General features: G+C 47.8%; 2 protein-coding genes across 4 annotated transcripts in view; both read right to left on the bottom strand.

Annotated features, from left to right (window-relative positions):
- The window catches only part of DZIP1L (DAZ interacting zinc finger protein 1 like), a 56,942-nt gene extending 36,212 nt beyond the window's left edge, over positions 1 to 20,730 (bottom strand). Inside the window, exons 1-2 of one of the 3 annotated variants that reach the window (XM_023587486.3) lie at positions 20,686 to 20,730; positions 7,802 to 7,935 (exon numbers count right to left, since the gene is read on the bottom strand). The gene's annotated coding sequence lies outside the window, so the exon portion shown is untranslated. Of the gene's footprint in view, positions 1 to 7,801; positions 7,936 to 9,791; positions 10,293 to 20,685 lie in introns of those variants that run through there. The other 2 variants (XM_012523406.4, XM_058295016.2) reach the window with 2 other exon arrangements.
- On the bottom strand, positions 15,225 to 21,096 carry A4GNT (alpha-1,4-N-acetylglucosaminyltransferase). Its single transcript, XM_004453772.4, has 2 exons — positions 20,686 to 21,096; positions 15,225 to 15,866 (listed from the first exon to the last, which is right to left on the bottom strand). Exons 1-2 carry the CDS (start codon positions 21,094 to 21,096, stop codon positions 15,225 to 15,227), a joined length of 1,053 nt encoding a protein of 350 aa, XP_004453829.1.
- Between the last annotated feature and the right edge of the window lie 2,976 nt (positions 21,097 to 24,072).

Genomic DNA, 24,072 nt, shown 5'->3' on the forward strand with positions numbered 1-24,072 from the left:
TGGACAAGGCCACCAAGTTCACTCAACTGGGAGAGAATGGCCTCTTCAACAAATGGTGCCTAGAGAATTGGATATCCACATGCAAAAGAAGGAAAGAGGATTACCATCTCACACCTTATACAAAAATCAACTCAAGATGGAACAAAGACCTAAATGTAAGAGCTAAGACCATAAAGACCTTGGAAAACAATGTAGGGAAGCATCTACCAGAACTTGTAATAGGAAATGGCTTCATGAACATCACACCCAAAGCATGAGCAGCAAAAGAACAAATAGATAAACGGAACTTTCTCAAAATCAAAGCCTTTTGCACCTCAAAGGTGTTTGTCATGGAAGTGAAAAGAGAGCCTACCCAATGGGAGAAAATATTTGGTAACCAAATATCTGATAGGAGACTTATATCCTGCATATATAAAGAATTCCTATATCTCGAAAATAAAAAGGCAAACAACCCATTTAAAAAATGGGAAAAAGATTTGAACAGATGCTTCTCCAAAAAAGAAATACAAATGGCTAAAAAGCACATGAAAAGATGCTCAAAATCAGTAGCTATTAGGGAAATGCAAATCAAAACTACAATGAAATACCATCTTACTCCCATAAGACTGACAGCTATCAAAAAAAAACAAAAGACTACAAGTGCTGGAGAGGATGTGGAGGAATGGGAACACTCATCCACTGCTGGTGGGAATGCAGAAGGATCCAGCTATTCTGGAGGACAGTTTGGCAGTTTCTCAAATAGATTTGCCATATGACCCAGCAATTCCACTGCTGGGTATATACCCAGCAGCACTGGAAATAAGGACACAAACCGATATATGCACACCAATGCTATTGCCAAAATTTGGAATCAACCCAAATGCCCATCAATAGATGAATGGATAAATAAAATGTGGTATATACATACAATGGAATACTACTCAGCTATAAGTACAAACACATGTGATAACATGGATGACTCTTGAGGACTTTATGTTGAGTGAAGTAACCCAGGCATTGAAGGACAAATATCACATGACCTCTCTAATACGAAACAAGCAAACCAAGCTGTCTCAGAGCTAGAGACTGGAAGATAGGCTTAAAGGAATTTAGCGGGGAGAGGAAGGTTGGGAGCTGATGTCTACATGGGTGAAGTCTATGATAAGTTAGAGGTAAGTCTTTGTACAGAGAAGGATAGTTTGGGGGCATAAGGATACCTTTGGGTGGGGCTTTGTGGGCTTGAGGGGGGCTGAGGTTGGGAGGATGAGTCAGATGGCCCAAGGAATTAGGGGGAGGGACAGGGGGAACCGTTGAATATGGGAGACTGTCAGGTATATGGTTGAAACTATAATGTTGAGAAAACTCTTTAGAAAATATAGTAAGGAAGGATCACTCATTTAAGGTGCCTAAGGGGGAGCATCTGGTACAGGGGCAGCCTTCAAGGGAGTATATGAGGGCTCGTTTTGTCATAGTGTGTTATATCATTGGGTGGAGACCCATGAAATGAGAGTGAAGGTGTACCCACATCCTGGGGAGACCTGATGTTCTCAAATAGAGGGAATTGTGTATCTCAAGAAAATCGGGGGCTCCCAATCGGTTAGGGCAGTCTAGTATGTCAAGCCCTCAGCATTGTTGCAAGTATCTGTAAATCTGGTCCTTCAAGTAGTGAAGATTGATTGTCACTGTGGGCCCTAAGAGGAGTAGGAGAGAGGTATAGAATAGATGGAAGCAGGGCAACTAGAGGGCAATGGAAGTGCTCCATAAAATCATGTAACGACGGATATAGGACATGTTAACTTTCACCAAAAGTGTATAGAAGTCTATAAGCTAAAATGTAAACCATAATGTAAAACGTAAGGAAACTAAAAATTTTAAAACGTGTACAGTCTAAAATATAAACCATAATGTAAACCAAAATGGAACCATGTTTGATAGCTATGTTTCAAAATCTGTACATCAGCTGCAGCAAAAATAACATGAACATGTAAAAAGATCATTGCTGGGGAAAGGGGAAAAAGGGTTTCATGTTGGATATATGGGAGTCCCCTATATTGTATATGTGAATTACTATAATCTAAAACTTTCTTGCAGGCAAAATTAAAAATTAGAAAGAAAGGATGTAGACACTGAGGAAAAAATGAAAGAAAGTGCCTTGCCCCTGTACATACAGGGTAACACCTATTACAGTGATGAAAGACAAAACATTAAAAACAAAGCTTTATAATATTTTTCATTTTTTTAATACATCAATTTATTTTTATTTTATTTTAGTATTTCTAAATTAGTATGTTTTCTTTTCTAAACTTTAAACCCATCACTACATTTCAATTTCCTATTAACTAAATTTGGCAATATATTAGGCTTCATTGTTGAAGTTTTGGACCACAGAGACGTTCAGATAAGGCAGGGGAGGAACACTGGTGTGGGGTGTTATTGATGGGGGGCACAAGGGTGGGAGGGAGTTCTCCAGGGCACAGATATAGGGGACATAAAAATGTTCTGATAAATGTTGGGTATTTTCATAGTAGTTACGTTACAGAAGGCAACTGAGGGAGTGCTGAGTTCCTACCCGGGGGAGCTCTGTCACATTCCCCAATGGAAGAGCAATAATCCTCCAAGTGCAACAGCAAAGACCAACAAGGAAGGATGGTCCAATAATGAGCCCTTGATAGTGATGACTATGGTTATGAGCCTGTATGCCTGAGAGCTGCAAGGTGCCTAGAGTTACCTCCTGAGAGCCTCCATGTTGTTCAAATGTGGCCACTCTCTAAGCCAAACTCAGCATGTAAATGCATTACCTTCCCCCCAGCATGGGACATGACTCCCAGGGATGAGCCTCTCTGGCACCAAGGGATTACTACCAATCACTAGCTGGTGACACAACTAGAAAGAGACCTTAAATAAAAGGGTCAACTCAGACCAGCAGAATATCTCAGCCTACATGTAGGATCATGTGTTAAAAACTGCTTTTTGACCTTGAATAAAAGAGGGAAATGGCAAAGACAAATGAGTTTATATGGCTAAGAGTCTTCAAAAAAGAGTCAGGAGGTCATCAGAGGGATCACGCTTACACACTCCCAGCAGAACCCCAGAAAATGCCAAAGTAGATACAACCTTATGTACTGGTTCTCCTGAAGGCTACAGAGACCCACAGGGTATATGGTCATGGTAGATGGATTTGGAGTTCTGAGCAATGTCAGAAGGCCCTACTTTGGAATTTGTGCTCCTGAGTGTGATGGAGCTGGACTCAGATGTGACCTTTCTACACATGCTTCTTCTGTCACTTTTACTGAATCTGTGGTTGGCACTAGGGATGGTCCGTACTCAGGAGACTTGAATCTCTGGACTGTCCATGTGCCAGCTGGGCCCTGAGCCTCAGCAGAGTTGCAACTCCTACTCTCTGGTTCATTGGACTCAGGTCAGCTAACAGGGAGGTGAAGATGGTCAACCACCACACCAGGGAATCAAGAGTGCCTACAACTGCAAGCAGGAGAACTGCATCCATCATCCATGTGGAATCTAAGCCCCCTCTTGATCTAGAGGTGGAGTGGATATCACCATCCCAGGGTCCACAGAATGGAGGAATAAAATATGAATTAGAGTAGACTTACTGATATTCTACTGTAAAACTAATGTGACTAGTAATAGAAGAAATTGTAGCATTGAGGTGGAGAAAGTGGCCACAGTAGTTGCTGAGGGCAGGGAGAGGGAATAAGAGCTGTGACGTGGGATGATTTTTGGGACTTTGGGGTTGTCCTAAATGGTATAGCAGGGTCAGATGCTGGACTTTATATCTTTCCATAACCCACTGAATATACTAGGGGAGAGTGTGAACTACAGGGTACACTATTATCCATGTGGTGCAGTAGTGCTCCAAAATGTGTTCAGCAAGTGCGATGAGTGTGCCACAAAGATGGGGGAGGTTGTTGGTGCAAGAAGAATGGGGTGGGGGGTGGGGGGTATATGGGAACCTCTTATATTGTTTTTGTTATGGTTTGTTTTTATTTCTCTCTCCTTCCCCTCCCCCCCACCCCCACTAGTTGTCTGCTCTCTGTGTCCATTCGCTGTGTGTTCTTCTGTGTCTGCTTGCATTCTTGTCAGCGGCACCCGGAATCTGTGTCTCATTTTGTTACGTCATCTTGTTGTGTCAGCTCTTCATGTGTGCGGCACCATTCCTGGACAGGCTGCACTTTCTTTCACACTGGGCGGCTCTCCTTACGGGGCGCACTCCTTGCGCGTGGGGCTCCCCTACACGGGGGACACCCCTGCGTGGCACAGCACTCCTTGCACGCATCAGCACTGCGCATGGGCCAGCTCCACACGGTCAAGGAGGCTGGGGTTTGAGCCTTGGACCTCCCATGTGGTAGACGGATGCCCTATCCATTGGGCCAAATCCACTTCCCATCTTATGTTTTTTAAAGATTTATATTTATTTATTTAATTCCCCTCCCCTCCCCCGGTTGTCTGTCTTCTGTGTCTTTTTGCTGCGTCTTGTTTCTTTGTCCGCTTCTGTTGTCATCAGCGGCACTGGGAAGTGTGGGCGGCGCCATTCCTGGGCAGGCTGCACTTCCTTTCGCGCTGGGTGGCTCTCCTTACGGGGCGCACTCCTTGCGCGTGGGGCTCCCCTACGCAGGGGACACCCCTGTGTGGCACGGCACTCCTTGCGCGCATCAGCACTGCGCATGGGCCAGCTCCACACAGGTCAAGGAGGCCCGGGGCTTGAACCGCGGACCTCCCATGTGGTAGACGGACGCCCTAACCACTGGGCCAAAGTCCGTTTCCCTTATGTTTTTTAATGTAACTTTTTTTTAGATGAATATATCTTCAAAAGAATACAATTTACGAAAATGACAGGGGTGGGGGAGTGGGAGTGGGTTATATGGGAACCTCATACGTTTTTTTAATGTAACGTTCTTTGTGATCTACTAATTTTAATTTTAAAAAGTGTAGTAATAAAAAATAAAGAACACATTCAGAGACCCCTGTCAATTGTTTCTGAACTACCTTTCTGGCTACATCTCCCAAATTACCAAATTACTTGCTGTCCACATTTTCAATACTTCTGGGCTGTTTATTTTATTTATAAGCACTGCTTTTAAGTGCTTTACAAAGAATAACTCAAAACTGCCCTGGGCATAGGTCCTATTATTATCTAAGCCACTGAGAAGTGAAGGCGCTTGCCTGAAGTCCAGAAGGCAGGACCCAAGGCCAGGCAGCCCGGCCCCAGAGTCTGTGCTCTCAGCCACCAGCCATGCCGCCTCTCAGGAGAGAAGCCCCATGCCACCTCCTTCTGCCCCTCCTGAAGGCGGACGCATGCTTCACAGACCCTGCCCCACATCATCGCCACCCCAAAGCCCTGCAGGCCCGCCCTCCCCCTGGCTCCCAGAGCACCAAGTCCCTCGGTCACCCCACCACACTCTGGCCACGCTGGGGCAGCTGTTTTGCAACACTCCTCATCCAGCCCTGAGCCCCGGCTACAATCCACGGATGGAGCTCGGAACTCAGGGCTCATGGTGACCAATGCGACAGTCCCTGCACACACATTTCTAAGGCTTTACATGCACTATTTCATTTAATCCTCACAACAGCCCATTATACAGATGAAGAATCTGAGAGGAAAACAAAGAAGGGGAATAACTCTGACAATCACACAACTAGTAACCGATGGTATCTGGTTCTGGGTTTTGTTCTCTAGAAAGACAGAAAAATACCCAGATATTATTAACCTGCTGAGAGGTAAGAGCCAGGTGCGGTAGCAGCAGGACACCCTGTGCTCTGCTCCCCCACTGCCGAGCTCTGCAAGGGCCAAGGTCATGGGTTTTGCATATCTGTGTCCAGCCCCTAGCACATCAGCTGGAGTACAGTTGCTACTGAACTGAGCAGAGTTGTCAAAATCTTCAAAGATCTGCCTCAAAATTCTAAATTCAGTTTGGAGTCTTAAAGTCTTGGAGAAATGAGGTTATGGACCAACAAAACTTGGGATAAAGGATAAAAACAGAGTTAGACATCCTTAACTTTGAGTCATGGGAGCAAAATGCCACCTGGACTTGATTCATTGACCATATGCCATCTATAGTGTACAAGCCAAAGGGTTGCTCATAAAATGTACCAAAACTCTGTTGGCTTTTATAAAGATTATTTGGGGTAGGAGCTTACAGCCACAAGGCCCTAAAGAGTCCAACTCAAGGTGCCATAAGAGGTACCTTCTTACTCAAAGTCATTGGCCACATGTTGAAGCAAGATGGTGGGCAATGTCTGTGAGGGTTTCGCCTTCCCTTTTCCTCTGAAGGCTCTATGGTCCCAGCTTCTTCTCCTCTCAGCTGTAAGCTGGCCTAAGGCTTGTCTCTCTTCCCAGGGCTCATTTCTTCCCAGGCTCAGCTGCTCTGTTCTCTTCACAAGGTCAGCTCTAGACTACCAGGCTCATCTCTCTTCCTGGGACCGTGTCTAATGAGCTGTCTCTCTTTTTACTCCTGTGTCTACTTCCATGTGAAAGTCTGTTTTATCAGCTCACCAAGGGGGCTGGGTCTCAAGGCTGAGTCGTACTCTGATGATGTGGTTGAATCAAAGCCCTAATCTTAACATAATTTAATCAGACATCTCCACTGAATCTAATACAATCAAAGAATAATCACACCCAGAGGAACAGACCAGTTTACAAACATAATCTCTTTCTAGAATTCATAAATAATCTCAAACTGCCACACATAGCTTCATCTATTTGGCCACTAATGAATTCTCAGGGTGCAGGAGCCCCTGTGGGTGGGCTCGGGCACCTCAGCAAGGAGAAGTCCAAGTTCCCATACTGATTGTCTCCGTGTTAGTGCTTGCTCCTTCAGCATCCCCTACATCCTTGTGTTTATACTCTGAGCACCCATCAACATAGAGGGTGGCAGCTCCAGTCCCAATCATACAGAATTCTGAATAAGGGTCTGAGTTCACGTAGTTTCACTGCACCCCAAAAGTATCATTCCTGCCTTGCTCTAGAACCCCCAGGGTCCAATTCTCAGAAGTCCTAGGTCTCTGGTATCAAAAGGTGAGCAGGAAAAAAAAAATTGAGCAGAACTGTAGGAATTTAATGATAGTAGCTATCATTTATTAAGTGTCCATGTGCCAGGAACTGCGCCAGCCTTTAAACATACTATTTCTAGCCTCATACGTAGAGTAAGTGCCTATTATTTGCCTCCCCCTGACAGAGGAAGAAACTGAGGCTTAGAGTCTAAGGAACCTTCCCTAAGCCACTCAGTTTCTAAATAATGAAGCCAAGATTCAAACCAAGTTCTAGGGAAATTGACTTTGGCCCAGTGGTTAGGGCGTCCGTCTACCACATGGGAGGCCCGCGGTTCAAACCCTGGGCCTCCTTGACCCGTGTGCAGCTGGCCCATGCGCAGTGCGGATGCGCGCAAGGAGTGCCCTGCCACACAGGGGTGTCCCCTGCGTAGGGGAGCCCCACACGCAAGGAGTGCACCCATAAGGAGAGCCGCCCAGCACGAAGGAGGGAGCAGCCTGCCGAGGAATGGCGCCACCCACACTTCCCGTGCCGCTGACGACAACAGAAGCGGACAAAGAAACAAGACGCAGCAAAAAGACACAGAGAACAGACAACCGGGGGAGGGGAGGGGAATTAAATAAATAAAAATAAATCTTTAAAAAAAAAAAAAAGCCCTCTTTGATCCCACATTCCCTTTCAGTTACTACCCCAAGTTTTAAAAAAAAAAAAACCAAGTTCTGTCTGACTCCAAATCTTCTGAATTATGCCAAATTACTCCTAATAATAACAGTAGTAGTAGTAAAAAATAATTTCCCTTAATGGAAATTACCGTACCTGAGATACCGTCACAAAACTGCAGGCCGCCTGGTGGAGTTTACAGCAAATCACAACAGACTCAATGCTGGACACCCTGAATCCTCCCTGTGCCAGGGCTTGGCTGAGCACGACTCGATTCCACAGCTCGGGTCCTGGATAGGATGGGCAGAAGGCAAAGCCAAGTCAGAGTGTTCCAGGCTACCTGGAAACCACCAGCGACACGACGCCTTCCCCAGACTGAACTCTCAGCAGACTGCTCTTCTCACATCTGGGAACAGACAAACCAGGCGGAAAGGACACAGTGTCCTTAGGAAATCTTAGGTTGTGTTGATCACCTCTCAATACTCTGATAGGGTCCCAGGAAAATTCCCAGTCCTGGACCAATATCATGAATTAGTGGGCCCCAAACACACCCCAAACTTGTCCCATGGCTGAAGAGATGATATCCACCTGGGGCAAACTCACACCCAATTTAGGACGCCCATCTCCCAGACTTGTTTGCACACCTCCCACGACAGGGTGTTCCCCGGCTCACAAGGCAGCCTTCCATAGTGAAACAATTCCTGGAGATTTTGTTTTTCTCCTAAAACCTACCAAACTACAAACTAAGCTAGGAAACAGAACGTCCACGAGATTAACCAACTTTTTTTTTTAACTGAATTCTTGCTGATTTTTTTTATATACATTGAGAGCTAGACAACACCACGGCCACGTCTGCGGCCACCTGAGAGTGCCTTCTGCTTCCTCAAACACGCAGCCAGAGAAGAATGTGGAGGGGCCAAGCTTCCGCAGCGACCGGCGGGCAATCATTTACAAAACTGCCCCGGTTCCCAAGCTACCTTCAGCGGGGCCTGCCCTGGGGAGCTCGTGCGTGTCATTACTGCTAATTGCTGTGGCTGCCAAGGAAACCTTCGCAGAGTTGGCAAACACGCTGTGCACACACCGTAGGCAAGGGAGTGCTGGAGACCCCAAAGGACAGGTGCAGGAGCAGGGACTCGGCCGGATCACTCCGGTTAGAGACCTCAGCATTGTTCTCTTGTTTCCAAAGAAAGGAATCCCCCTTTGTGCTTTTCCCCTCCCTCTTGGGGGGCTGCATTACCCGATTCCTCAATTAGCACAAAAGAGATCCACTCACCCAGGCACAGAGCTCGCTCCTTAACGCCTGCCCTCTAACTCCCAGCAGTTTTTTCAAAGACTCTTCAGGTTTTGTCAACAGCCTATTTAAGTTTTTCCACAAAAAGGTTGTCTTCGAAATAAAAACACAGGAAGGGGTCTGGCTGATGCCCTCGTGCTTTAGAGAAGAGGAGCTGGTACTGACCGGGTCTCTATTCCCAGGTGCAGAGTGGCCAAAACAAAACCATATACGAAACCAGGTTAGAACATACAGGCGCTTGGCTGGGGGCCGCCTTCTCTGGGTGGGCTGGTCTCACTGGCCAGTCCCCAGCTGCGGGGGGTGGGGGGGTTAGGGACAGAGGAAAGGGACCGCCAGCCAGCCACTGAGAGATCAACCAGACCGATCCTAGGGTCTACAGATGGAGACCTCGGAGGCCCCCGACAGGCACCTCCTACTCGCCACGTCTCTTTCCAAAGTCCTGCTGGAAATCCCAGGAGAAATGCCCAGGCAGCGCAGGCCCTGGGCCCCACGGAGTTCTCGGGGAAAAGCGGCCCCTGCCCAGGCTCCCAACGCCGCTCTGCCCTGCCACCTGGACCCCTGCCCTATGAAGCACGTCTCGCCCGGACTTCATCTGCAGCCTCCGCAAAAGCTGAGCGCCTGCTCCGCTCTGGCCCCGACGCAGAACCGGGAGGAGCCGGAGATGCCCCCGTGTTCGCGTCTCAGTCCCGTCATTACCCAAAGAGCCCCCCCCAGATCAAGTCCCCCAAACCACTTCACGTGTTTCAAAAAGTGCAAACCCGAGGCCCGTCCTCCGAGCGAAGTCCGGTCCTGGGGACTGAGTCATCCTGCCCCCACCTTCCGCCGCCCCCCCGCGAGGCCTGCCCCTCTGGGTACCTGGGTCCAGAGCCGGCGGGGACGCAGGGGGCCGGGAGGCCCGCGGCACGGCCGGCGCCCCCCGCGCGCGCGCGCGCCCTCGTGCGCCCCGGCCTCCCCGCAGGGCGCCGCTACCGCTCGCCCTCCCGCGGCCGCGGGCTCGGTCCTCTCCGGGGCGCCGCCGCTCTCCTCGCGGGCCCAATTCCTGGCATAGTTTTCCCACGCGGCCCGAAGACACTTGGGGTCCCCGGGAGCGGCCGGCAGCCGGCCGAGGAGGCCCGCGCGGGAGGGCGCCCGCAGGCTCGGGGCGCGGGGATGCTTGCCCAGCGCTGGGTGCCAGGGCGCGCCCCGGGGCGGGGGCGGAGCAGCGCGGCCCTTCCCCGCGGCTGCCGACCTCGGCGCCCGCGGCTCGTGCGTGGGGTCTCCGGTGCCCCCCTCCGCCTTGGCACCGGGCGGGGCGGGGAGCCTTTCCCCGGTCCCGGGGGCCCGCTCTTTTGAAGCCTGAGGGGGGAGGGGAGCAGGCCACGTCTAATCCGTTAGGAAAATCCAGGCCCCGGGTTCATGGCCGCCGGCCCCGGCTGCAGCGCAGGAGGCTGGCGGCGCTTGGGCGCCCCCCACCCAGGGCCCCAGCGGCTGGCCCGGTGGGATCGGGGGCAGCTGCAGCCTTGCCCGCCGCCCTGGACTGAAGGGGCCTTCCTGCTTTCGGACCAGGCCCCACGGGAGGAGAGTCTTCTGGGGACACAGCGCTCCCCTCCCCCACGCCTGGCCCGCCCCGGGGATCTGGGCTGGGAATCCCAGGACCAAACCAACTCTTTCTCCGTCCTGTCCACTTCCCAAAGCCAAGTGTTCAGACCTGGCTTTGCTGAGTCTGGGTATTTTTCTGTCTTTCTGGAGAACAAACCGTGGAACCAGCCACCTCGGGTTCCTGGCTGTGGATGATGAGAGTTACTCCCCCTCTTTGTTTTCCTCCGAGATTCTTCGTCTGTATAACGGGCTGTTGTGAGGTTTAAATGAAATAGTGCACGTGAAGCCTTCGAAATGTGTGTGCAGGGGCTGCGCACTGGTCACCCTGAGCCCTGAGTGCGAGCTTCGGCCGTGGCTTGTAGCCGGGACTCAGGGATGGATGAGGAGTGTTGCAGAACAGCCGCCCCAGCGTGGCCGGAGAGTGGCCGAGGGACCGAGGGACTTGTGCTCTGGGAGCCAGGGGGAGGGTGGGCCTGCAGGGCTTTGGGGTGGCGATGATGTGGGGCAGGGCCTGGAAGCATGCGTCCGCCTTCAGGAGGGGCAGAAGGAGGTGGCATGGGGCTTCTCTGGAAATTCACTTTTCACTTTTTCAAAAGCCTTCCCCCGGCCCCAGCCCCAATCCAAAAGTGGAGGGGGCAGGGATCAGGACCAAGGAGGGATGTCTGTGAGGCGTCTGCTCTGCTGGAGAATATCTTTCCTCCCGTCCCCTCCAGCAGGCCACCCTTTTCACTCCAGGGGTTCTGGTTCCGGCCTCCCCACCCCCACTCCCCTACAGTCCCCAAGGAAGGGCTTAGCAGACTTTGGAGTGAAAGACTCGCATTTATATCCCACTTCTGCTAGCTAATAGCTGTGTGGCCTTGGGAAAGTCACTTAGCCTCTCTGACCTTCAGTTTTCTCATCTGTGAAGAGGGAAAAATTAAACTCTACTTAGCAGGGATGTAATGAGAACCAAATTAGCCAAAGCATCAGCCTGGAAGATAGTGGAATGTTCTTCCCGAGTTCAGTCAAGTGTGAAATCTGTGGGTGCTTGGGGCATTTTCTTCTCAGCTCTCTTCCCATTGTATCTCTGACATTTGCACAAAGTAGTTCTGGGATTATTTGTGTGTGTGTGTGTGCCATTTCCACAGGCCTCAGTTTCCTCGGTAGACAGCTTCCTTGCAGGGCTATTGTAAGAAAGTGGCTTTGTTGTGTGCCCAGGTCCACCTTGTCGTAATGTCAAAAGCCCAAGCCTCCATCTGCAGCTCAGCAGGCCTCCCGAGCTGGAAACCCTCACACCCTGCTCTCACTAGCCACTTCAGTCGTCAGCTGAGTCATTTGCATGCAGCAAAGCTTTATTGAGTGCCAACTATGCACCAAGGTCTGTCCCACGTGCCAGGGACACCAAGAGCTCAGAGAGGACTCGATCATTTAGACAGCCCTGGGAAGGGAGGATTACAGAGAAGCTGTCATTCTCTGCCACCGCAGCCAGTGTGGATAAGATTTGGCAGCTACCAGGGGGACAGCCCATGACTCAGAAGCATCTAGAGGACAGTTCTGTCACCCTGAACAACTGGGTCGAAACTGTTGGGTGGGAGGGCAGGAGGGTGGATGCTCAGCACCTACGGTTCCGCCTTGCCCTGTAGCCCCTCACCGCCCCTTCAGCCAGACATCCACCTTCTCATCCAGCTTGTGCATGTCACCGCTGGCTCCCTCGGACACCTGGGGATGTGCCAGCAAGCTGTGACTGGTCAGCGCAGCAGGCTGGGCACGGTCTGTCCTCTGCTGCCAAATGCTGGGATCACACCTCGTAAGCCAGCCTGAGATCCATTTCCTGAAGATTAAAACCCGGGGTGCCTGAGGCCTATGGAACAGTCTCTCCCAGAGCCGGGCAGCTGGCCGCTGGTGATCCCTGTGGCGATTTTACGCCAAAGGTGCACTGCTATATTTACATGGGCTTGGTGCATAGGCAGGCAAGCATACGGCCACACAGGCGACTGGGGGGGAGGGAGGGGGAATCTGGTTTGCTAATGTGGTTTGGAGCTATGTGTGCCCCCAAAAAAATATGGGCTTCTGTCGGAGATACAGACCCGAAGGGTATCGGGAATGAAAGACAAAGAGAGATTGGGATCAGGGGATCTGAGAGCATTGATTTCCCAAGCTCATCAGATAAATTTAGTAATCTCAGGGGCTTGCTTATATACCCCAACAGGCCGTGAGAAGCAGGAACGATTCTAGGTAACTATTACCATTACCTCATTCTTACTAACACAGTGAATTAGATAGTTACCAAAGCTCATAATGTTCTATTATATTATTGAAACAAATATACTCATTAATCTTGTTGCTCAGGTCGTTCCATTCTAGCAAGTCCTTGTTCCACCAGAATGTTACATTTCCCTGACAGATTTATGACCTGCACCTATGTCTCCAAGGACAGCATGACTCAGTGGTTAAGGAGGTAACTTGCTATTATGGAAACAACATGCCTTTGTTTCCCACAGTCTTCAACTTAACCCCCTCCTGTGGGTGTGAATCCATCTTAAGTAGGACCTTCTGATGAGGCTACTTCAGTTAAGGTGTGGCCCACCTCGCTCAGGATGGGTCTTCATTTACTGGAGTCCTTTGTAAGGGGAATGAAATCCAGACACACAGAGAGAGCCCCAACAAGTTAGCAGCTGAAATTCAACGGATCTTGGAAGGGAAGGGAGAGGCAGGAGAGCCGCATGTGCCAGGCCATGTGACAGAGGAGCCGGGGCCAAGGCTCTCCAGCAGCCCGCCCCGGACTCCCAGACTTCCAGAAGGAAGCCTCACCTTGATACCTGGATTTGACTTCTCTCTTGGCCTCAAAACCATGAGCTAATCAGTTCTCATTGGTTAAGCCAGCCCTCTGCATGGCATCTGCTTGAGCAAGCCAAAGAAACCGAAAACAGCTGGTTTCTCTTGAAAAACCTGTGGCTTTGGCCACAAAAGGACTGCACTCTCACATGTCAGGAATTGGCTGAGCAGGGACACTCTGTGCCCTTGCAGAAGAGACCTCCCTTCCCAGGGAAAAGGTCTCTTCTACAAAATGAAAATGAACAGCCAGAAGAAGTCTAACCAGGACCCGTTCTCTGAGACTAGAAACAAACCTAAGGTGTGGCCGTTTGGCTGCCGGGAATCACCTTGGCCACTCTCGGCTCGTAGAGATGGGGCTGGAACCTGGAACAAACTGCCCCAGAGACCACCTACGGGGGGCTGTTACCTTTCCTGTGCCCAGTTTGAGTCTGTGCCCGTTGGCGGTTTGGTGAAACCTATGACCCCTTTAGAGAATATTTTTAAATGTTTTAAAATGATTGCGGAGGACACCGATATGTTGAAAATGTGACTATCAAAACAGAAAACAAATTTGTGGTATAGGAATATTTTTGCCTCTTTATTAATGCATTAAATAGCAAGATCCAGCATCTGATCCAACAGTGAGTGTAAACAATATTTTAAGCTCTCTGCAACAACCTTAATGTGCTTTGAAAATACTTTTGATTTTTGAGAGTGACAGTCATAGGTATGCTAATACTACTGTGATGTGTGGGCTACATTCAAAATTGAAGAAAAGGATACATTTAATTGAACAGTAAAACAAAGATGTAAGTTCACAGACCCCCAGGTGAAGGATCCCTGCCCCAGTATCACCAAGGATAGCACATTAACTCTGCTACTTAGCTTAGAAAATGCACCCGCGACCTCAGGGACTCGGCAATTTTCGTGAACCTTGATCCCGAGAAGAGGGGAGAGTGCAAAGGCACCTGTCACCTTCTGGAAGGGTGTGGAAGCATAACATGAAACCCAAAGACATGACCAGAAACAGGAGAGCATGGACTGCATAAAATTGTTAAATTTATATATGGTGAAAACATAATAAGTGAGGTTAAAAGACGGAAAAAGAAGCAACAAAGTATAAAGTCTTTGTGCCCTTAATACACAAAGAATGCCTATAAAGCCATAATAGAAAAATAGCCCAATAGAAAAGGGGGCCAAAGATGAGACAATTCACAGAATAAGAAAGTATATATTGCCAATTAAATACGTGAAACCCTCAACCGCGACGAAAATACAAATGAGAAGTAGATATGTTTTTTAAGCTATTATACCGGCAAAAAGTTTTTTCAAGTTTTCAACTATTACACTGGCAAAAAGTAAATATATATATATTTCAGTAACGGCGAGGGATGGGGAAATGGGCAATTTCAGAACGCCTTTTTGAAAAGCAATTTACCGCTGCATACCAAAATTTTAAATCATCAAAAATGTAGAAACCAGGATTTTTGCCATAGCATTAAACTGTGCCGTTAAAGCTGGAATCATTGGAAATATTCACTAATTGGGTCTCCGATACGTAGATAATGATATGCCCTACAGTGAAACACTAGGCTGCCATCACAAAGAATGAAGACCGTGTGCTGATGAGAAAAAGGGCCCGAGACATGCATTCTGTTACAGTGAAGAGCAGTCTGCATAATAAAACACATCCTAGAATTCCACTTTTGTTTTAAAAAAAACTTCACGTATGAGAAACGCAGGGGTGATATTCCTATTCTTTCACATGTGAGAGAAATACGGTGCTTTTATCAGCCAGGGTTCCTGAGGGTTTTTCCATAATAGGCAGAGAGACTTCATCCTGATAAACGGGTAAGCTCCACCTCCTTGGGAAGTTGAGGTCAAGTGTGGCATTTAAAACCAGCGTCCAGTTGTGCGCTAGGCGGCCGCCACCCCGCCTCGGCTGCGCTGGTCGCCTGGCCCCGGCTCCCCAGTCACCGGCCTCTCGGGGCCTTGGATCAGCGACTCGTAAGTCCTGGGGCAGTACCTGCGGTAGAGCTTCTCCACCAGCGTGTGGCTTCCTCTCACCGCCGCCCTCCCCTCCTGGTTCATGTAATTCCACAGGTGCAGCGCGTAGGAGTTGTTGAAGCTGGGCTCCGTGTCCCAGACCTCATAGTAGCGCCTCCACGCTGGGTAGGAGATGGGGTAGAATCTCTGGGGGTGCAGGAAGGAGAAGTTCGCGCACCTGAGGTCGCTCACCTCCTGGAAGTCTCTGAGTTTGCACCACACCCTCAGCACCCGCGTCATCAAATTGGGGCCCTGGTGGCCCCAGATGTCTGAATTGTAGTGCTCGACGAAGTTTTCCATGCACACCCACAGGAAGGGGTGCTGGGGGAGGAACCCAAACACCCCATTGCTGGAGTAATGAGAGGCCTGCGCTGCCAGAAAGTTCTGCTCGGGGATGGGCTGGATGGAGATGAGGTCGGTGTCCATGTAGATGCCGCCGTATTTCCAGATGACGGCCAGGCGGGCCGCGTCCGAGCTGACGTGCAGCCAGTTTCTCTGGGCCGTGATGTTGAGCTGCAGGAGCAGGTACAAATCAGCCACGGGCGGGGCGATGGTGGGGGAGGGAGGAGTTTGGGGATGAGGTATGGGTCGGGGGAATCGGCCAGCTCCCCCAAACTCTAGTTGCCGAAAGCCCTATTTTCCAAATGTATCAGACTGACCTCTGCCCTCAAAAGTTGCCTTTTTTTTTTTTTTATAATTTTTTCTGAAGAAGCTTTAGGTCACGTAAAATACATAGGGGATTCCCATATGCCCCTCCCACACCTTCCCACTTCAACATCCTTCATTAGCGCGGGACGCTTGTTACAAGCGAGGAACCGAGGACTACCGTTTACACTATAGTTTACGCTTTGTCCCACACAATTTTGTAAGTTATGACAAAATATATAATGGCCTGTCTCCGTCACTGCAAGGTTGTGCAGGACGAATGCATTGTCCCCAGAATGCTTTAAATGGAAAGTTTACATCAATCAGTATCGATGGAAGATTTAAGTAGTTTTGAAGATTTTATGAACTTATTATTTTTTAAATGAAAGAAATTAAAGCAGAGGAAAGGTGAAGAAGACACCCAGAAGGAATTTCATCAAGAATTGTGTCATTCTTCAGCATGGGAGTGCATTTTTCACATTGTGTCAATACCTAATGGTGAAGGCAGAATCAAAAAACAAATTAAAGTCCCAAAAATGCCAAAAGATGCTTAAGAGAAAAATACACTAGGAAACTGGAGAAATGGCCATGTAACAAAGATCAGTATGTGGGCTATTTGAGAAACTGGTGAAAGAACCTTAAAAGGCTGGCGTGAGTCAATAAAATAAAAAAATAAAAAATAAAAAAGGCTGGCGTGCTTTCCTTTGCTGGCTTATTAATCCCTTCAGTGACATTTGTTGAGGTCCTTCTTACTCTGTGCCAAGCTGCTACAGCTGCGAAAAAGCAGAGCGAGGGTGTTTTCCCCGGGCAGGGTGGCGGGCTCTTTTGTATAGGATCCTGCAAAAGCCCCTTGAGTGGAGAGGTCAATGAAAGCGGGTGGGCGAACCATGCAGATACCGGGAAAAGGGGATCCTGGGTAGAGGGGCAGCGAATGCAGGGGCTCCTAGACAAGCACACCCTGGGCACGTGCAGGAAGGAGGAGAAAGTGTGACAGGAGAGGGGCAGGAGATAAGAGCGGAGAGATGAGGGCGCGGCGAGGGGTACCGTTGGCCGCGGTAAGGACTTCGAAATTATTTGGAAGGCTTGGAAGACAAGAGCGATGTGATGTGAATTAGACCACAAAGGGGCACTCAGGCTGCTGGGTGGAAAACCGGCTGCAGGGTGTGGGGACTGAGGGGCTGGCAAGGGCAGAAGCAACGAGTCAGGTTAGGAGGCAGTTGAAATAATCTAGACAGGAGGTGACGGCGGTTTGGATCAGGGTGATTCCAGGGCGCGTGAGAAGTGATCTGATTCTGGTGTATGTCCGAGACAGAGCTGGCCAAGATTTGCTGATGGATTGGTTATGGGGCGGGAGAGAGAGCAAAGATGACTGCAAATGCTAAAATGTGAGCAAAACAATGACTTCTAAAAGAATAAAAGTAAATCGTTGTAAATGGTCATGTTCCTGTATTTGAAATGATAACATTTGGAGTACAGAAAATATAGTTTTCTGAATTTAACTGTATCGATTAAAAGAGTGAACAATGATCCTTGTCTTTTAACAAAATAAGCCTTCTTCAAAATTCTGCTGTAGAGCCAAGTGAAAGCAAGTCAACTAAGACTTGGCAGAAATCGTCAGTCATTAAAAATTATCACTTTCTATACAATTGATGACAGCTAACATTTATCAATAACTGTTCCAACTTCTTTACAACTGACACGAATCCTCAGAGGTAAGTACTATTGTTATTCTTATTTTTCAAGTGAAACTCCTGTACCAAGAAATTCAGTAATTTGTCCAAGAGAGGCATAGTTCAGATTTGAACCCAGGGAGTCCAGCTCCAGAGATCCGCTCAGTGAAAAGAAACAGGGTTTTAGGAAAATAAGTACATTTGATTATTTGGTAAAAGTCGTGCTCGTTAGTGAATGACCCAGACCCATTGGGCAATTGGATATCAAAAGTTGCAAAGAACCCGAGGATGAGAGAGTCAGCCTTGATGTGGGCGTTGGACTAGCATGAGAGCTGCAAAAGGGGTGAGTGTGGGGAGAAAAGGGGGCTCACAGAGCAGTTGTCCTGCCACACAGTGCTCATCCTGGGGCATCTTCAAGGGCTCACCCAGTGGTCACCAGCAGGTGGTGGCACATTCGTCCTCCCTAACCGTTGCCCCCAGCTAACCCGTGGTGGCCCACCTGGAGGCTGAGCCTGCCCACCACCGAGTCCCAGGTGTGTGCCCGCTGCAGGTGCACAGACCAATATCACACCACGCAGGAACAGATGGGCAGACACTTGAGGCTCTGCAGCCCACTGAAGAGAAGCTAACAGGCCCTTAAACCCCAGCAGTTGAGATCCAGTTCAGAGGAGCCCAAACTCTGCTCCACGGGACATTAGCTCCAAGGGAATAGATCTGTTACCCTGAAAAAGCATTCCATTCTCAAACACGTTTGGCAAATACCGGGTTAAACCAAGTTCAAGTTTCTTTAGCTCAGTTCTGTACGGAGCCTATCATATTCCCCTCTGCAGGTTATGTCTATGAGAAAAGGAGGTAGTGTGTAGCATCTCCCAAACTAATTTGATGAGTAACCTCTTTCCAAGGAGCAAAGCACCATTCGGGTCATTTGTGTCTAGCCCAGCTGTGGGCAAACCAAGGCCCACGGGCAGCTGCTGCCCGTTTGTGCGCAGTGTCCGAGCCCCGCTCTGGCTGGCCAGCACCGTGAACCACGGGGCCGAGGCAGGCTGTCCCTTTCTCTCCCAGCGCCTGCCTCCCTGGCCGGGCACCTGCTTTGCCAATGCCCGGGGACCCGCTGGTTGCCACCTGCATTTTGGGGACTCCCCTGTTGGCCCTTGTGGGGGACCTCGAAGTGGAATCCCAAGCCCGTGAATCACATCACCTCCTCCCAAGTTGAGATTTCTGCAATCCTGCATCTCCCCGAGGAGAGAGGGTCGCACTGGGATCTGGGGAGTCACTGGGGCAGCGAGTGAAACTGACCACGGAGCCTTCTACGCTCCCCACAGGCGTGCTGCTCGGTGCACAAAGCGCCTCCAGCCCCCGGCAAGCGAATGAGCGCGAGGGGCGCCAAGCAGGCTCAGCTCCCCGACAGCCCACCAGACCCCAGGCCACTGCAGTGGGGCAGAGGAGGCCTTTTCTCTCTTTCCGTGTAAATACCGTATAGGTCGAGTATTGGCCACCCAAAGGTATTAGGTCCTACTCCCTGGAACCTGCGAATGTCACCTTACATGAGAAAAGGGCCTTGCAGATGTGGTTAAAGTAAGGATCTTGATGGGGGGTACTCTTGGACTCTATGGGCGGGCCCTCACTGCCATCACAAGTGGCCTTCTCCGCTGCAGGCGAGGCAGATGTCACAGACACAGAGGAGAAGAGGGTGTGGAGACCAAGGCAGATGGGGTGACGGCCGCTCCCCGGGAAAGTCAGGAGGAAGACGCCTCCTTTTCGGTGGAACTGACTTTGGGCTGCTGGACTTCAAAACTGTGAGGGAATAAATTTTTGTATTTTGAAGTCACAAGTTTGTGGTAATTTGTTACGGCAGCTCTAGAAATCTAATGCGAGTACCTACACAATAGCCTCAATCTGGCCTCTTGGCCTGCAGAGCCTGAAATATTTACTATCTGGCCCTTTACAGGGAAGCATTTTGCCCACCTTCTGTCTAACCCATGCTTAGAATTTAGAAAAACTTTATGTGATATCCAAATATATTATTTTGATGTCAGTTTTTTAATTACTTTATTTTTTAAAATAATATTATTTGGGGAGCCAGTATAGTTTGGCGGTTGAGCACTGTCTTCCCATATATGAGGACCGCCCCGGTCCCAAAAAAAAAAAAATTTTTTTTTCTTAATTTATAAAATTAACATTGTCATCAGTAAGTTCATTCCTAATCCATTCATACTAAAACATCTGCTATTACTGTGTATTGCGTATTTTCTTCAACCTTTTTTTCCATATAGATGTGTGTGGGTTTGTGCACAGCTAAAATCATTGTAACTATTATAATTACATTATACCGTAAGGTTTTTTTTTATTTCCGTATTTTGATGTAGTCTTCTTATCATATGTAAAGCTTGCATAATGGAACAACTGAGAGGTTGTACTATAATTTCCTTAAGCGTTACCTGACTGTGGGCCCTCTGTGAGTGAGATGTTTAGCTGAAACATTATTTCCTTGTTCTGTTACACTTCTCGGTGAAGATTACAAAATTCCTAGGAGCTCCAGGAGTTTTCTTCGTCATATCTTAATACAACCCAATCTCATATGCAGCTGATCCTTCATGAATTTTCTATATACATCATTTTCAAGTTAAATATTTCCTCGTTTCCCCCTCAGGTGGAAAAAAGTTTAACATAGATGAATTTAAAACTGCCCTTGAAAAATAAGTAGTCTATTCACCTAGAAAAGACATAGAAACACGTTCAATTAAGAATAGTCTCAAAAGTAACTTAGAAAAAAAAAAGAAAAGGTAACCTAGATCCTGAAAGAAATAAGGCTGGAAGGTCAAAGACACCTGCTCACTTGAATCAGGATTCAACGTGGCAGAAAGAGGATGGGGCCAGAGTCAAGGGGCCGGGGTCTCATCCTGTCTGGGACGCTGGGTCCCTGACACTGAGTTTATCCGCCTGTGAAATGAAGAGGTTGGATTCATTTTCTGTGCTTCCTCCCAACTTCGACCTTCTAAGAGCCCCGCAACACTTACCTGAGTGTACCACGCAGCCAGCGGTGTGCCTTCCAGCAGCCTTCTCATATCCAAAGGGAAGAGGAAAACATTGTCTATTGCCGAGAGGAGAGAGAAGGCGGCGTGGGTGGAGTTCGGGGACAGGGGGGTGGAACTGTTGAGCCCCTTCATCAGGAAGACCACCGGCTGCCCCGGGTAGGTCCTGGCCGCTGACTCCACGGCGCAGGAGACGAGCGGGCGTGGCTCGGTCCTCTCCGAGGTCTCCAGGAACACGATGCCGCGCCCGGGGCTCAGCAGGTCTGCCGGCCGCTGCGGGGACGGGGAGGGCGGCAGGCAGGGGAGAAGGCAGCGGGACTTCAGGGTCAGCTGGTAGAGAAAGACGCTGCCCAGCAGCAGGAAGGCCGACAGCGAGAGCTGGAGCGCCTTCAGCATGTCCACGTCGCTCACCCAGCCTGCTCCTCCAAGGCAACGCAATTAACTGAAAAATAATGCTCTGATCAGGAGAGCATGCACAAAAAGAAAGGGACACACCTAGGTAACTTATAAACTGAGGTGAAAAAGTCCTCAGTAAAGGACGATCCAAGCAAGCCCAGCACTGTTAAAGAGGAAAAGGCATCATAACCAGCTAGGGTTTATCTGAGGAATTCGAGAATGGCTGGGCATTGGAAAATAATTAATTAATAAGGTAGCTATTGATGGAGTGCATTATCTTAACAGACAAAAGAAGAAAAGCCATATGATCATTTTGGCTCAATTAGATGCCAAAAAGTGATCGAATTTGACACCCAATCTTGATTTCTTAAAAATACAAGGGAAGCTTCTTAAGCTGATAAACTATGCCTACCAGAACATATAGCAACCACTGTACCTAATGTGAAACATTTGAACCTTCCCTGTTAAAGTCAGGAATATAATATCTCTGCTACCATTCAACATCATTCTCGTTCTTTCAACCAATGCAATGAAATAAGAGAAAGGAATTTCTACTATGAATATAATAAAGGAAGAGACAAAAGTATCACTAGATACAGAAAATATCTTGCCTACTTAGTAAATCCAAGATAATATACTGAAACTCCAATAGAACTAAGATGAAAATGAACCAACAAGGCCAAAGAGCATCGACACACCAGAATCAACAGCTTTTCTGTACATCGACAAAAACCAATAAGAATATGTCATAGGCAATAAAAACATATTTCACAAGAGAATGAAACACTTAGGAATAAACTGAATAATATAAATGAATCCTTCCTTAAATTAATATAAAACGATAGTAAATACTTCTTTGGGCTAATAGTGCCAAGCACTGTTCTCAGCATTTTCAACAATTTAGCCCATTTAACCCTAATCCTATGAGGGGGATACTATTATCATCCCATTTTACAGATGAAGTAACTCAGGCCCAGAGATGTCAAGTCACTTATCCATTTATCTAAGGTCTCAATGACCAAATGGTGAGGCCAAGATTCAAACCCAGGCAGCCTGGTTCCAAAGTCTGTGCTTCTAATCTTCACCTGTTCCTGATTCTTTATCACTTCAGTACAAGCCCAAACAAAGCTTCATTAAAATTTTTATGAAATTTAACAAGATGATTCTACAATTCATCTCAGAAAGAAAACAGGCAAGAAGAAAATAGAAAATATTGAAGGAGTGATAAGAAATCAGTGGGAAGAGATACGCAGGGCCGACATCAAAATCAGTGGACATAAGGAATGCAAAAGAATCCAAAAATAAACCCATATTCCTATTTATGAGAATTTAGTGTATGATAAAAGTATGATAGAGTTGGCGTTTCAGATGAGGGAGCAGTGGATGGACTAGTCAGTAAATGGTGTTGGAGTAACTGGCTCTCCAAGTGGAAAAGAAATTAAATTAGATCCCTCTCTCCCTATATACACCGAAATGAAGTTGATGGAAAGGCTAAACGAAAAACACTTAGAAGTATGAGAAGAAAACTTAGGAGTTTGCTTTTATAATTTTGAGGAAATAAAGACAACTGTTAACAAGTTGTGTATGGACATACGAATGTTTGTTAAAGGACTGAAAAAGATCTGGAAGGACATATTCCAAACTAGTGTCAGTAATTACCACTGGTTAGGGAAGTAAGATTTGAGGCAGCAGATGGAAAAGGCAGACCTTAACTTTTTCTCTACATGCTCTTTTATTGGCTACAGGAATGTATTTGTGAACTACCTATATAATCATAAGTAAATACACATATAAAATTTTCGAAATACAAGTTAGTCTCAATTATCACATAGGCAAGTCATTTCCAGGATCCTTGGAATGAGGTGTAATCAGCTGCTAGTTTGCAAGCTGCTGGCCTAGAGTAAGACAGACAGAAAACCGGGCCAATGACTGCGTCCCCTTGTCCGGCAGCTGTTTACAATTCACATTCACACACCAACCCTCCAAAATCCAGAGGAACACCTAGTGCAACACCTTCCCTTTGTAAAGGAAGGAAACTGGGGTGCTCTCGGTGAGAGACCCCCCACCCTCCGGCTTCCTAGGCAAGTGGTCTTCCAGCACACTGCTCTGCTCCTCAAAACCCAAGAAAGGGGTGACTCTGGACAAGCTGGAGCTGGGGCTGCAGGAGTATGAGCACACTTGGATTTGGTATAATAAACCACAGTATTTCATATGCATCTATGAGAGCGAGAATAACACATTACAGCTAAAGGATGCTCCCTGTGGGAGGTTCTCTACTTCTAAAACTCTGGAAATCTGGGATCCCTCATGTCTCCTCCCATACTCATTTTCTCTTAATTGATTTTCAAATGTTACCTGAAAACACCTTTTTGAACCTTGAAAAGGGATTCTGATTTCTGTTCTCACTCCACTCCTACTGCCTCTTTTTCTAGACAACCGTAAGGATATGAGGATGACACTGTTGGAATAGTGCAGTGTGGGCATTTAAGTGTGTCCATCAGTTTCCAGAGGCTTAATCCCAACTTCTTCCCAGAGAGGAAATCCTAATGGTCCCAAGAGAGAAAAGTGGACTGGACGTTCCAAAGATTAACTCCAAGAAAAAGAGCTACAAACAAAAAGGTTTATAAAGGAAAAGGGTCCACGAGGAAATCACATTTTCCACCCAGAATGGAACGGTGATGTGGATTTGACTTTATCTGAATTACATCTATAAGGAATCTGAAGTCATGGTGAAATTATTTCCATTTTAGACAGTTGACAAATTAAAAACAATGTCTTTTTTTATTAAACCACTTATTAAATCAAATTATATGAAAATATGACCTAATGTTTTCAGCTTTAAATCCCTCATTATCAGCAGCAAAGGTTTTAAAACAATAATAGCCACCCTTTATTACTATGTTATTATTATTATGTTCCAGTCCCTGGGGAAGCCTCTGAGGCTTTAGTACATAAATCCTCATAAAAAATCGATAC

This window comes from Dasypus novemcinctus, chromosome 4, assembly GCF_030445035.2.
Source record: "Dasypus novemcinctus isolate mDasNov1 chromosome 4, mDasNov1.1.hap2, whole genome shotgun sequence".
Classification (NCBI taxonomy): domain Eukaryota; kingdom Metazoa; phylum Chordata; class Mammalia; order Cingulata; family Dasypodidae; genus Dasypus; species Dasypus novemcinctus.